Below are 15,844 nucleotides of genomic sequence, written 5' to 3' on the forward strand. Positions count from 1 at the left end.
GGACACGCTCCAGTAGCTCTCCAATTCTATTAAAAATGCTGAATCCTAGACAGCTCCTATGTGTCGTGAGGGAGCACACGCAGCTCCTACACACGCTGTAAGTGCGTGTGCTCCTGGGACACAGAGACATCTGTCTCTTACAACAAATTTCTCTGGAAAAAGCCGGCAGAGCACGGGCACTGGGCAGCAGCGAGGCACCACCGGGCACGGAGAACTGAACTGCACCGAGGTGGCTTCCTGCACGAAGCAGAACTTCACCACAGGGGCTCACCGCAGTGCCAAAGCTCGGGAGCCGGGCTCTCCCCGCGCCCGCCCCGCCGCGCAGCGGAAGGAGCCGCCTCACGGGCGGGCGGAAGGCGCCGCGGCGGCGCCGGGAGGCGGAGCACGGGCGGCAGAGGCCTCCGCCCGCCCGCCCGCCCGTCCGCGCCGGGGCGTCGTGAGGGCAGCGGAGCCCGGAGCTCGGGGCGCTTCGCTGCGGACATGGTGTCGCTGCTGCCGCGCATCGAGCGGCTCTCGTCGCGGGTGGTGCGGGTGCTGGGCTGCAACCCGGGGCCCATGACCCTGCAGGGCACCAACACCTACCTGGTGGGCACCGGGCACAGGTACCGACCCTGCTGGCAGAGCGGGGCAGGGCTCGGCGGGCGAGGCTCCGCTGTCCCGGCCCGGCTCGGGCACCGTGCGCTGCCTCCACTCGAGAGGCCGCTACCGGCCTGTTCCCAAATCCCTTAGTCAGCGTGTCAAAGAGGAAAGAAACCGTACAGCCTTAAGTTTTAGGGGCTGGTGCCCGGAGGCGGCTTGGGCCGTGGGATGTGGAGTCTCGTCCCGGGCTGAGGCCGGGAATTCAGTGAGGGAAGCGGGCGGGTGCCTCAGGCATCGCCGTACTGAGCGGTTCTGCCACTTGTCGCGGAGTTGTAAATGTGTGGCCTACATTTATTACTTAACCCACTTTTTAAATTGTTGTGCCACGAGGGTGGAGTATCAGGTGGCAAAATGTGGCGTCTGGATATGGAAACATCCATTATTGCTAAATTTCCATCTTGGCTTACTGTATTATTATTACTTGGCTGTCATATGAACACTCTTTATTCTCTGGTGTGTGTCTCTCTCTCCCTTTTTTGTGGTCCGTGTGTAGAAGAGTCCTTATTGACACCGGGGAGCCAGCTATTCCTGAGTATATCGGCTGTTTAAAGCAGGCACTGTCAGAGTTCAACATCGCGATTCAGGAAATTTTAGTGACACACTGGCATCGTGATCATACTGGTGGAATACCTGATATCTGCAAACACATCCCAAATGGTAGGCCAGAGGCTCCAGATATTGTTGATAATGTTAAATACATAGCAAGAAAGACATTAACTGAATTCTGTGCAAATCAACTGGATTATTGTTCTGGAATTGCTGTATAAACTACATGCAACTTCATGATACTGCTGCAGTGTGTAGATTGAGAGCAATGAATAATCTGAATGAAAGAGTTGTAGTACTATATGTTTTCTTCAATACCTGTATGTACTTTCATAGTGAATTTTTCTAATGAAAAATTACCATCAGCATTGTATTTTTAAGAGATGTGAGAAAAACTTGACACTGCTTCTGTTTTACTTGGACAGCAATGATAAATTTATTGTTATTTTCACTTTTGTAAGAACAAATAGCTTGAACTTTGAAAAATAAATATGCATAGCTTTGGGATTCCTTACAGGAGCCCATTAGTACTTGCTGACAAATTCATAGGCCTCAGAGCACGAGGGGAAAGCAGTAGGACAGTGTGCAAGTAAAGTCTGATCTAAAAAATTTGTATTCCATGTTGATAAACAGTAAGAGACATTTCTGTGTTGGTATCTGAGAAGAGAATAAGCAGTATGGATATCGTGGTAATTCGTAACAATGCTGGACTTCGTCATGAGCTTTGTCACGAGCTTAATTTTGTAAATTTGCCAGGTGTTTATCTGCAATGGGGCCTGGGCACTACTGAAAACTATTGGTGTCTTGGAGACATGGGTGTATTGATGTCTTGGTGAGGATTTCGGGCTTGCCAGCCTATCAGTGTGGTTGTGAAGAGTAGCAAGAGATATAAATGCTTTTCTGGGTTGCTATCTATAGCTGTTCCAGCCAAGGTGTTTGCATTTTATACACTGTTTGGAATTATAAAAGCTGAGAGAAGTTGCAGGTCAAAAAGTCGTCATCCAGTTTTAGGCAAATGTTGAGTGATGCTTCTGTGAATCATAAAGCAAAATGTGAGTGCAGAAATCTTAGTGGCATTGTAAAAACTTGGGGGAATTGGCTCATGAGTCAAGAAGAAACATTTGTAAAGTACAATAATTACTGATCTTTATTAATTGCATTTGTGATTTTTTTTTCTAACTTCAAATTTGTTGCTTGTACAGAGTGCTGTATTCAGAATCAATTGGCTTTTGCTATGTAGTGGTTTTGGCTCTGGAATAAGGTTGCTCTACAAATATAAAGTTACTTTACAGAATTTGTTGTTTCTAGTTTTGTATTCATACTATGTGATAATTAACAGTACTTATTCAAAAAGTAACCTGTCTGTGGAATTAGCTTTGTTAGTGACACATTCAAAATGTCATTTTCTTTGCTTTCCTTAAATTTTAGACCCAGAATATCGCATATGTAAGCTCCCTCGTGTCCCTCACTGTGAAGAAACCATAGAAGGAGGACATAAATATTTTTATCTTAAAGATGGAGATGTGGTACAGACAGAGGGAGCCACACTCAGGTAACCAGCCTTCTGCTGAGCTCAGTATTTTGTAGGAGCTGGAAGTCGTTGCATCAGATGATGCTGCACTTGGGGTCTTCCAGCCCTGCATCAGCATTGCTGGGAGCTGTTTAGCCTTGCCCTTACACCACATTTGGCACCAGCTCTGTCAGTTCCTCATCAGTGCTTTAATGCATCTGCCATTACTGAAAGAATCTGATGAATATCAGCAGTGATGCTGGTTGGAGTTGTGTTACTTTCAGTCTGCATCAGCCTCGGCATAAGGACCTTCTGCTTTTCAGAAATGATCGTGAAAGGACACCCCAGTGCAGCTCCTTGGCAGCTCAGGTTGCCATACACTCTATGCACACCCACTGTCTCTTTGCTGCATCTGAGCACAGTGCTCATCCAAGCTGTGGGTCCTTAATCTTCCCATGCAGGTGTTTAATGACTTGCACACAGAACAGCAGAAAGACCGTGGTTCTTTGTATTTGACAGCTGTGCTCCCCTGTGCTATGGGGCTTTCAGGGAAAAAGAAATTTTTGGAGACTGAACTTTATCTGGATCGGGTTTAGAAGTTTGTAGTTAATTTCTAGAAGAATAGATATCATCCTTACCCTCCTTCCAAAGTACAACGTGTATGTCAAGAACTCCAAGTGTTTCAATCTGGAAATAACATGTCAATTTTATTTTTTATACTTCAAAATAAAGCCCTCTATAACAGAAATTGTACATGGCTAGTCATAGCTCCTTTAATGCACTTGTATTAAGATGTGTCATGTAAATGAAAGCATGTTAGAGATGATTGGTGTTCTCTACATGATATAAGAAAATGGATTTGGATTAGGTAAAGTAATACTTGTTTACATCAACTTTTCAGACTTTTTTGGTCAGTTTTTTCTGGTTCTTGTTATGGGCTGTGCAAGTGTATTATTTTACCATCATTTGTTCTTGGTTCAAAAATGAAGTATATATGCTGTATGAAAAACATATGCTTTTTTATTCTTTAAACAGAGTTTTATATACACCAGGACACACTGATGATCATATGGTTTTACATCTAGAAGAAGAAAATGCTGTATTTTCTGGTGACTGTATTTTAGGGGAAGGAACAACAGTAATAGAAGACCTCTCTGATTACATGAAAACTTTGAAAAAGTTGTTAGAAATGAAACCAGATTTGATTTATCCAGGTAAGTGTTTTTGGTTTTAGCTGCTCTCTTTTTTACTGTGTAGTTTTTAAATATCTCCTCTAAGAATTTGAGAACTATTATTACAATCAAACATCATTCCTGATGTTACAATTCAATTCAGTAAGCAGTAAGCTAAGCTGACTTTGTCGTGGTGGTTTGCAGAATCTGAAAATTTTCAGTGATAGGTATCTTGGCTTTCTGGAATTTTTCAATTTCAGGGTAGGTCTTGTCTTTCTGTGCCCAAAGATTGCAAGGGCCAAAATCTTTCACTGTTGGAATGATACAGCAAATTTAATTTTCTTATATTACTCTATCCCTGTGCTTGAAGGTTATCCTGGAAGAAAAAATAATAGTTGTTCTGTTTCTTTTCATCCCCACATACACTGTTAATGTGAGTAACCTAGGAAGTTTTTTGAGAGAGTTGTGTGTCCTTTGCAGTATAGATTAATCACAAATTCATCTTGGAAAGCTGCAGAACTGTGAAGTGGCTCTCTTAAGTTAATGACTTAGGTTAAATTGAACAAGAGCCAAGAGGCCAAAAATGTTCTAAAAACAAGTTGCCTATTCATTCAGTCTGTAGCTTTCCTTTAATTCTTTTCTTCTCTCTCCTCCAAACCTTGGGAATGCATTTACTTTTCAGATATATCATGTCTGTTTGACAAGACTACATTTTAAGAATTCATTATGTAACTAAGGTTTAAGCTCCTCATTTGCTTTTTCAGAGCTACATCTCAGGATTTCTTCTGTCTTTCTCTGTTTCATCTTCAACTTGTCATTCCAAGCTACTGTATCTATGTTCTCAGTTGTGCCTTGTTCCATTAGCCATTATGTTTAGCCTACTCTCTTGTGTTCAGTCTTAAAATAGCCTTCTTTTGAAGTATGTGTCCTTTAAGATCTAGTCATAAAAATGCTGTTTGAGAAAAACATTCTTGCATATTCCATGGATATGGAGGTTGACATAGACAGAATAGTGACTTGATCATATTTATTGACTTAACTACTCTTAAAACTAACTATTTTTTAGCCTCCAGAATCTCAATCAAATGTTTTACTTTCTTTCTTTCTTTCTTTCTTAATATCTTAATATCTTTTCTATCTTAATATGCAAAATGCAGTCTGTTCTTCTAACTGAATTTCTGCCTTCCAAAACCCCAAATATGCCAAGTTCTATTTGGTTTATCAGTTTTATCTGTTGTATATCACTGTGTTCTTAATGGTTATGTATCTAGATTATGCATTCACCAAGGCTGAGCATCTGTGCTCTTTATTTGTGTTTGCTACTGTTTTAACTGTGTTCATACTGGAATTGCAGTTGGGAAGCCAGTCTGACATTGTGCATTTTCAGTGATGATAGCTAAGTATTGAGATGGTTTGGAACTAACTTTCTTTTTTCATCCACATCACAAAATGTACATGCAGTTGTGCAGGAGGTGCTATTGCCCAATCAGAACAATTGTTGTTACTGTCAGGTGTAACTACAGCAGAAGTTTGCTTTACCAATATGTTCTATATAAGCCAAGCATACTGTGCTGCAGTATTAGCTCTTCACAATTCTTGAACTGTTTCACTTTCCTCCACCCATGCTTTAGCACTCATGTGGTAGCCTCCTAATTGCATGAATTTTTGTAACAAACTCACTGCTGGCTACGTGAAAGTCCTTCCCCTTCTGTGTTTCTTTTTCAATTTAATGTGGGAATGACTCAGGCACAACACTTGTAATACCTGTTTAAAGGAAATATTTGATGAGAATCCATGGGACAAGAAAAGAGCATTTTAGTCAGCAGAGGGCTCCCCATCCTGTAATAATAAACAATGTTTCTTGGTAATACAGAAAAAAATGGTACTTGAATTAGGAATCTTTGTAAGATTTCATGAGCCAATTGTTTTCTTCTGTCCTTTGTGCTGTAATTTAAAGTAATAGAATCTCACACTTCACAATATGTTATGAGGAAATAATATTAATCTGTCTGTTATTAAAGCTGAATTCATGGAAAGACAATCATATTTTGAGAGTGCTTTTCATATGCTCAGTAACTTTTTACATGTATTTAGATATTAATAGGTAAATAAATAACCGTATTGCTGTCCCTGAAAAGGGATGGATGAGAAAATTCCACATCTGGATTTAGTTCCAACCTTTCTGATATCACTTTAATGTACGCATATGCATACACAACAGCTACAGATCAGATGATGTAATGGATATGAAGTCCCTTTTGCAAAATGTGGACTCCATTTCAGGTTCTGACATTGGTCTTGTAGTCTTAGTCAATTAAATCACTTGGAAGAGTAGGGCCAGATTTTAAGAATGCCTTGTGATTCCATGTGCAACCCTTAATTTTGATTACTTTAGTGAGACTTCTGTCATTAGAGTGCAAGAGAATGGACAGTTAACATTACAGTTTCTGCTTTGTATATCTTACTATGTTTTTTTCTAAATTTTAAGTTTTGGGTGTATAAATGGTAACAGTAGAGATACTGTTATACTTGTAATTTATTCTGTAAGGAAAAATAGCTACATATTAAATATGTTTGAAATCATTAAATATAAACACCTATGCCTGTATAGTTTTATATGTACACATTACATATCTTGTATTTATGATACTTTTTTAAACAAGGTAGGTTTCAATGTATACTTAGTAATTTCAAGCGTGCTGAAGTTCAAGTATGTAAGTTGAGATACATATAAATATTTTGACTTACAGAAGGATAGATTCCTTTGACATTTTACTACAAAACATGAAAAATCAGCCACTCTTTTTCTATAAGCTGTCTATCCTCAGGCAAAATAAGCTTTAATTTTAAAAGCTTGAAAACTAAAAACCCATTTAAACAGTAAACCCAAGAGTACAAGTAAAGAATATGGTGATTTTTTTAAATAGTAGAGAACCTCAAAATAAACTGATTCTGATTATACCAATGATGATAACTTCTAAAAGCAATGCATTTTTACAGTAGTTTCTTTTCTATTAATTCTATAAATTAGTTTGAGTTTACACTCAGAAGGCAGAGCTGGAAGTAGCTGCTGCTGCTTTAGGTGAGTTGTGCAGGCATAGAAATAGGAAACCTTGCTATAAAAAGCATGTGATGAATATTTGTGCAAGTCAGTTCTTCTATAGATAACACAATGAGTTTAATTTCTATGCATGTAGCTATCATGGCTAAACAGTATTTGGTCTGTCATTTTAATGTACCATGAGACAGTATTTGATTTTTCATAAAGGTTAGTGCTTTACTGATTAAGCCTTTTCATAATGTGATTCAAAGGCCTATCAGTAAGTTGAACATTTCTAATCTGCCACAGTCAGGAAAAAATGTGTTTTGGTTATTAACCAGCCAGGCATAAAATGATCCACCTATAACTTTCCCTGTGCCTTCCATTTTTCCTGCCCTGACACATTCCAACTGCTTCACGTATTTGTTTTCTATTAATTTTTTTATCATAATCACAACAGTGGTTTTAAAGGTATTAAGTACAGTATGTGAATCAGTTTTGAAGATTTGTTTGGGAAAATTACCTGTCATAATTAAAGATGTCACCTTGGTGTTTGCCCCAGCAGGACAGTAGTTCCTGAGTCCTTTGCATCAGCCATTATTGTTCAGAGGCCAGTAGCAGTTTAAATCATTAGTATCAATATCCTTTGGGGAGAGGAAGACAGGCAAACAGAGATAATACAGTAATCTGAATCCCATCTTTTAAATCTGTTCAGCAGTGAACTCCTTTCCTTTTTTCTAATGGCCTAAATTAGTCTTCCCTGGCTTTCCTTATTCCATCTGAAGTATTCCCTTTTCCCCATTCAGACTTTTAATATCCTAATTCTTCCATCTTAATGCTTTGCAGATGCAGACTGTAGTACAGACATTCAAACCTTTTTCTCATGACTTTTAAATCTACTGGAGTTTACATAAGAATGTTTCAATTATTCAGTAGGGTACTTAATTACAAAAGTAAGTAATAGTGCTCTGGTACATGTGTTTTGATTTTTAGGTCATGGCCCAGTAGTACATGATGCAAATACTAGAATTCAAAACTACATTTCTCACCGACTTGCACGTGAACAGCAAATTCTAAGTGTTTTCCAGAAGAATACTGGGAAATCATATTCATCCTCGGAGCTTGTAAAGATAGTGTACAAGGTAATTGTTGATTAAAAGTTTTTAGCTCAAACTAAAGAAAATTGAGGTTAGGTTCATAAAACTTGTATGTAACAGTGTTGGTCTTTGAGTGAAAATCATCATGGCTTTTTAGAAGGGATAAAAAAATATTTCTGCCTGTTAGGAGTTCACTTATGACTGTGCCTTTAAATTGTCTTGCTTAAGCACTTAATTGGAGTGAGGCCCACATGATTGTTACAAGCTTATTTAACTATCCAGGTCTTAGGCACAGTTTCATAAGACTAAGCAAAAATAAAATTGTAGTGCTTGGTTCAAAGTGAAAAATATGACATGACTGTTAGTTGTGGATTTCCCAAAGTGTAGTTGGAGTCTCCTGAAGAATGGTTGAAAACTGAGTTCTTGATTTATCAGTGTGCAGGAGGTTACAGGTGAGCTGCAGTTCCACAGAAAAGGATATTGCAGCTCAGATGTTGAGTAGTGTGTATCTGTCATCAGACTGGTTTAACAGTACTTGGTTGCTGCTTCATCATCTTTCACGTAATCTCTGCAATTTTTCTCTGTGTGGAGTTGCCCTCCTAACAAGCAGAGATGAGATACAGCATTTCTGCTTTGGAGGAAGATGTCAAAGTTGACAATGGCTGTGGCTTGTGGACAGGTCTGTAGTAGCTCCACAGCTCATTTTTCATGGTTCTGCTGATCCTCAGTTTCCAAAAGAATGACTGCATCACAGTGAATGTTTTGCAGTGCTGATGTACCATTACCTATGGCTGTTCAGCTGCTGCAGTTCTCCTGCCTAATCAACTAGGTTTTAAGTATAGAGCCATTCTTGTGTTTATGTAGATCACAAACCACTTGTCCTGTCTATATAAGAATTTTTTTCTATTACAGATTTATATTATAAAAAAAGAGTACATGCTTTCAAAGTATTCTCAAGGTTCACAATTTATTTAACTAGTTTTCTAGTGAATTGTCCTGCCCCACATATTATTTGAAGAACTTTTTAATTTTCAAAAAGGTAAAAAATAGCTTTACATTTAGGGTGATAGAGCTGCAGAGGGGGATCTTGAGCAATCATCATACAATCATAGAATGGTGTGGGTTGGAAGGGACTTTAAAGGTCAGCAATTTCCATTCCCCCTGCCATGGCAGAGACACCTTCCACAAGACCAGGTTGTTCAAAGCCCCATCCACCTTATCCTTGAACACTTCTAGGGATGGGGCATCCACAGCTTTTCTGGGCAGCAGGTGTTACTGCTTTTTACATAATGAGCACTGAAGAATTGTAAGAGATATTTTGTCCTCCTGAAGCTGTTCCATTTTTTAACTGTTTATTCATTTAGAGGTGCTAATTGCTACAGGATATTTAAACTTACGTAAATGTTGTCGTGGAATAGAAGTGATAGATATTGTCTTTAAAAATACTCAGCTACACTGACAACCCAGGGCAGACCTAGCTCAGAAGAGGAATCTTCTTAGTGCTGGCCAAAGTTTTCATCATACAAATGGATAGTGCAAAAAACAAGCAAAGTAAACAAAAATGTGTTGTTAGACTATTCATTTAACTGGTGTAAAATTGATTTACTCATCTTAGTTTCCTGTTATTACATAACTAACTGAATGTTCCCATACCGATTCAGAAGAAGAAAATCTGTGGTAATAAACCATGGGGTCCATATATTGAAAAAATAATTGATGGATATTTAAACAAATACAAAATGCATATTTTTGTTCCCATTAGGAAATTCCTGAAAATTTACTTCCAGCAGCAGAACATAACCTCCTAGTCCACTTGAAGAAGCTGGAAAAAGAAGGAAAAGTGTGTAAGTTGTGGAAGGAGGGTCATGTTCATTTTGATGTTCTATGCACTATTTCTCATGTTATTTTAGTGGGGAAAAAAAATGTGATTTTTTGAAGTAGTTGTCCATCAGGCAAATTGAAGTAGAGTAATATACAGAATGGTTGTACAGTATTTCCAAACTTTTAGGAAATATTATACTAAGTATTTGAATGCTTAGAGTTCCAATTACTGCAATGCACATACCTTTAAATTTTTATTTAAAACATACCATAGAATACATTCCTAATGCTAGCATTTATACTTTGCTGTATTTTCTGAAATTCATACCTAACTATGCATCTACACACCATTTTATGGTTTTACATAAGTTTCTGTCCATGCTGAATATTTTGCATATTTTTGTATGTGTGTGTTATAAGGACACTTCAAATCATGCAGTGTAAATTTTTTACCATTTCTGATTAGTACAGTACCTAAGTAGAGCAGCTGTTTTTTTACGCTGTGGCTTTACTCATAGCAAAGAACAAGGTGAACAAGGTGAAGTATTCTATTTCTGTAGTGGCATGTGCACATGGAAATGTTACTCAGCCAAAGCTTAGGAAAATATTTCTTCCTGTACAATACATAACTGCACTCAGGACTGTCAATTTATACATAAATAATTACATGAATTTACAGCTATTGCAGATTTTCAGCACTTGCCAACCTGAATAGCAACATAAAATTAGTGTATTTTTTTCTACTTAGACCTTCTGTTTATCTTACTGATAGAATGGCTACCTGGTACTAACTGAACAATTAAGACTAAATTTTGTAATAATAATAACAACCTGCTTTTTATTCAAAAATAGACTAGATTCACATGAACACAGTCATTCCTGAAGTTCAGAATATCTTTTTTTTGGGCTTATTTTGTGCAGAATGCCATAGAAACTTTATCAGCATGGTACTTATTGTGCCAGCTTTTAAATATTGTCTCAATTCTGGATCATTAACATACATTGTTGCCCTATACGTTTCTCCGGTTTCATGCCACTAGATTCATCAAGGGCATGAGGTGCTGTTTTCTGTTTATCCCTTTTTTTCACTCTCAAAGTAGTTCAAGCAACAGCATTTTCTGTTGAGATCAAGTGGATAATTTAACTTTCTCTTTAAAGGTAGCCTTCCCTACAAGAGAGTCTGTATATGGAATGCCCAGGAAATAATTCAAGTGAGCTACTGACTTAAGAGTTTGCTTTCTCAAAACACCCTTTTCATGTTTACTGAACAAAAATAACTCAGTTTTTCTCATAAATCGCATTTTAGTTTTGAAGAGAGAGCAGATACAGTAATGTATCTGTTCATGAAATATCGACTACTTGAAATTATTAGAAAGGTTAAATAACTAGAGAAGATGCTAGTCAGAATAATTGTTGGGACTCTGCTACTCCAGTTGGAGGCCCTTGATTTAGATGTATATCTTGCTTTCCTGGAAGCAGAGATATGCCCTTTGAAGTTTTGTTTTTTTAACTTGAATTTGTGCTCACAGAGAAAGTGAGAAGCAATCTCATTGGAGCACTTGGGGTTGCTGAATTTTTGAATAGAAGTTTAGACCCAGACTTTTGGTAAATGCTAAACATCACGTGACCTTTGCCTATTTTCAGTTCAAATTAAGGGCATCTGTTCAGAAGACTGATTCTGTTGATTCTGAGCATGTAGCATACAAATGCTTGTGTACTCTTGCTACTTGCTCATTTGATTTTAATGTCCTTTGATGCCTTTTCCACATACTCCAAGACCTTGCAGCATCTCAAGTTTTGTTCTCATTATGGAAGACTTGAGCTGTAGACATAACACTGTCTGCTTAATTTTCTCAAAACGTTTTTCCAAAGGAACATCTTGTCAGTATCAATAATGAATGTGACAGGCATATTACAACCTTACAAGTGAATTACTCACTGCAAATGATGGCCATATGCTTCCTGCTGCAGTCATTAATTAACCACTTCATACTAGGGATTGCAGATTTTGTCGGTACATAACTTTTATAACCGCACTTGGGAGCGACGCTGCCTCTTACAGATGTGCTCTTCTTACTTAAAACAGAAATCATGTCTTGTAAGCAGGAGTGTGGCACAATGTGCACGTGTAAGCTTTATCCCATGGTTGGATATAAATAATTTGGTCATTGTTTCACATCTTAGTTGATGAAGAGAGAAAAATAATTTGGCTGTTCTTAATTTAGCAGCACACACTTTTTTCCATCTAAAGGTTATGAATTTCAGAAAATGCAGCAAGCGCTGCTACCTCAGATTTCTTAGTACCTAGAAAGTTTAATATACCAAAATTTAAGTAACTAGAGGATTATTAAAACCTTTTCATTAATCACTCTTTATACTGCTAGGCTACATTGTGAAACAATTAATGTTTATCACCTTCAATTAAAACTGAACATTGGCATGAAGGAAAGTATTTAATTAGTTTTAATAAAAAATGTCACATGTAGACATAGGGTTAAGTTTGGGATAATCTAATGTTTATACATAAAATCTAAGTATTGGTTTGTGACTAATTTGGTTTCTTTTTTTTAACAGTACGTGATGAAACTCCCAGCTTCAGATGGAAAAACAATTTATAAGTTAGGCAAGATCGCTCAGGAATGTATTTAATCTGCATGGTCGCTCTATGAAAAATCATAACAATGAGCTGGGACTACATGTAAAATAAAAATTAATTTCTACGTACTTTTTTAAAAAGTGGGAACGATTTTAAAGAAATGTTACAGTAAGTTAACTAATGTGTTTCACATTCTACTTCTTTGAAATTTTTAAAATACCCTGGTGGGTACTGAGTCAATAAAATAGAAGAGTGTGAAGGATTGAATCTTTACCTTACAATAAAATGCTGAGTTCTATCATTGGTGGCAAAAGACAAATAGCAAGGTCTTATAAACTTAATAATATATTATCTTAAAGCAATATTATAAACTTAATAAATCACATATATAAAAGAAATCTCTAGTAAAAAAAAACAGAAAATTTGTTATTCTAAACCTGGTTTCACCTGCTTGTGCATCTCAAAAAGTGATTTTCTAGTAAGTTATCTGTACATTCTAAAATACCAAGTTATTTTTGCTAACAGGTGTAAATACTGGGGTTTATGTTCTTTTTCTAATTCAGCTGACCGTGCTCATCTTTGCTGGTTGCTCAGTGCAATAGGTTTGAAGAAACCCTGAAAGTAATTTCAAGCTTTTGTGGTTTTTCGGTGGAAACACCATTTCTATGGAATTCATTCAAAGGATTCATTAATTTTAACTAACGAGTGCCAAAAAATGCACAGAGTTGGAGCAGGCTCTTAAATTACTTATAAGATTCTGCAAGAATGTGATGAAAAAGCTGTATAAATTGAGATGTGTATTACACACCATATGAAGTTAACCTTGTCTGTGACATCATGACTAACAATCAAGTTCTGCTGTTAATCCATTTAAAGTAGAAATGTTTTAACTAAAAGGTTGTATTTGGTTGTAAGATACTGTACAGTGTATTAAAATATGTTTGGAGATTAATTTAAAGTGGAAGTTAATTTCTCTGTGAACCTTACACTTGCAGAATAGTACATAAATATTTGCATTACTTTGTGTATTCAAAGTGTGTATATTTGATGATATATACATTTTTATAATATTACTCAGTCTTAAAAAACAAAAGCAGATCTGAGATGTTTGAAAATACCAAGGACAAATACATGTCCGTGAAAACCATTCACCATTCAATCCTGTACCCTCATTTATGAAACTTACATATATGTTTGGGTACTTAAGGTGTGTCTTAATAATTGACATTATTTTAGGAACCTGATGGTATTTGTTCTGATCAGCTGGACAAACCTAAAACAAAAATACTCACAGGAATGGCAACCCAAAGCTGAAATCATGTTCTGAAATAGTAGGCAGACCCCTGAAGAAGGGAAATAATTACTTTCTGCTAAAATGATGCTTCTTGCAAACTTCATTGGTCTGAAATTTGGCCACATCATGACATATGTTTACTTTTAACTTTTTCTGCAGTGGCATTTTGAGGTCTTTCTCCTAGGTTTCCTTTCTATTGTATTTTCTATTTACTTACATTTTCCCAGACACATTTTATTCCTTCCTCCTACAAACTTTTTTTTTTTTTTCAGTTCCTTTTGGAATAATTACTCAGTTTTCAAATGGACTTCTTTTCATTAATAATTAGTTTTCCTGTAGCTGTTCCATGAATTTATAGTTACCTTATCTGTTAGGCATAAAAATGTAATTATCACTGCTTGTTTGAAAAAGATAAAAAGGTAATTCACATGCTCTGAATGGTGTCATTTTGCTTCAGAAACAGAAATATCAGTGAAACAATGGTTTTCTGTCATGAGGTCTGAGAACCTAAGACAGCAGGAAACTGGTATGAAGTGGTGATTACCTTTTTGAGTTAAAGAAAGAATCTAATGTCATTTAACAATTTTCTTCTGTTTTACTAAATTTTGAAATACATGGAAATGGCTTTAGGATGCACTTAAAGAATTGTTGGAACTTGCAAGCAGTGAAGAAAGCAAGAGGATACAAATAGAAAACTCCGTGTTCTGTGCTGTACTGCAGCAACTGCCTGACATTAAAAAAAAAAAAAGGAAAAAGGCTGTTTAACCAGATAAGTCATTAATGATTGCGTATGGTGTCTTTGGAATACTAAGAGCAGAAATTGCACTGTTACTGAGATGTATATATAATAAAGTATACTTTGCTATGGCATCTTGAGAAAGTCTCAAGGCTCCTTGTTGATGATGTCAAATGCAATGTTTATTTTGAAAAGGTGACAATAATATATGCCATGTATGTATAAAAAGGAAGATTAGCTCGTTCACATCTCTCATGTGAATATGTTCATCTGTGCAGAATGCATTAAAAGTTACAAATAAAAAGAGGAGAGGGAGCTATTGCTGTCTTAACAGGTTAGAAGGGCTAATACTATTGCTGGGATAAATTTCTAAGCAGCTGGGGCAGAAGGAAGCACAAACTGTGTTTCCAGCCTTCCTGCCAGGTAATTTCAAGATCCTGTCCTGAAAAGCAACATCATTTATTATATTTTAGACGTAGACATTTGATGGTAGGTATCATCTTTTTGAAGTTTTCCATTCTGTTCCTTGCCAATTTGCTTATTTGTATTTGCTTTAAAATATTGTCCTTGGTTCTATCTCTAAGCATGTTTGATGACACATAAATGCAGGAAAGGTTCCCAGATAGAAAGCCATTTGTGTCTTGTTACTGCAGGTGTCATGATATGCTTCCTGCCAAAGTCTCCATGATTTTGCCACCTGAAACGCTGTATTTGGTTTTTGGACACACATGCACATGATCGTGACTTCTGTGATAAGATGCCAGAAATTCTCTCTGACTCAGATTTTAGGGAGCTTTCTTCCTAAATAATTCAATCATTTTGAAACCTAGTGCTGGAAAATATGGATGTCTGGAAAGAAACCTGGCAAACATAGACCAGTCACCCATGGCAAGCAGCAGACTGAGGGTTGAGCATCCCACTTTGCCTAAAGTGCCATACAAAACCTCATATGACGGAAGAGGAAACTCCTGATAGAAGGAAGGTGTGGAAACTTGAGGTGAGGCAACAAGTTGCCTTGTTTTCCATTTCAGTGTCACAGTTTGCAGTGTATCATCAGGGCAAACACACAGCTAAGCTGAAACCGAGGGCCTGTAGGACAGGATATCTAACCAGGCACTCGCACTTGCTGATTAAAGCTTGAGGAAAGCATGTCTTGTCCCAGTTAAGTCCTGTTTGTTATGTTCTGTGGAGATGAGATGACCTCATTTAAGTCTGAGGTGGGAAATAGGTGCAAACTTATATTGCCTAAAAGAGTCCATTTTTTATTCCAACCTGGTGTATTTCATAGGTACAGTATGTTCCATCCATGGCTATACTGTATGCAATCAAGGATATACTTTGTTTTACAATGTTTCAACATTGTTATTGTTGAAATAATGCCCTCCTTACTTTA

General features: G+C 37.1%; 1 protein-coding gene across 1 annotated transcript; it reads left to right on the plus strand.

Moving 5' to 3' along the window:
- The first annotated feature begins 368 nt into the window (after positions 1-368).
- LACTB2 (lactamase beta 2) lies at positions 369-14,585 on the plus strand. Its single transcript, XM_056485998.1, has 7 exons — positions 369-602; positions 1,133-1,296; positions 2,614-2,737; positions 3,731-3,909; positions 7,901-8,049; positions 9,767-9,848; positions 12,400-14,585. Exons 1-7 carry the CDS (start codon positions 481-483, stop codon positions 12,441-12,443), a joined length of 864 nt encoding a protein of 287 aa, XP_056341973.1. The 5' UTR covers positions 369-480; the 3' UTR covers positions 12,444-14,585.
- The last annotated feature ends 1,259 nt before the right edge of the window (positions 14,586-15,844 follow it).

The sequence above is a fragment of the Oenanthe melanoleuca genome, chromosome 2 (assembly GCF_029582105.1).
Source record: "Oenanthe melanoleuca isolate GR-GAL-2019-014 chromosome 2, OMel1.0, whole genome shotgun sequence".
In the NCBI taxonomy this organism is placed as follows: domain Eukaryota; kingdom Metazoa; phylum Chordata; class Aves; order Passeriformes; family Muscicapidae; genus Oenanthe; species Oenanthe melanoleuca.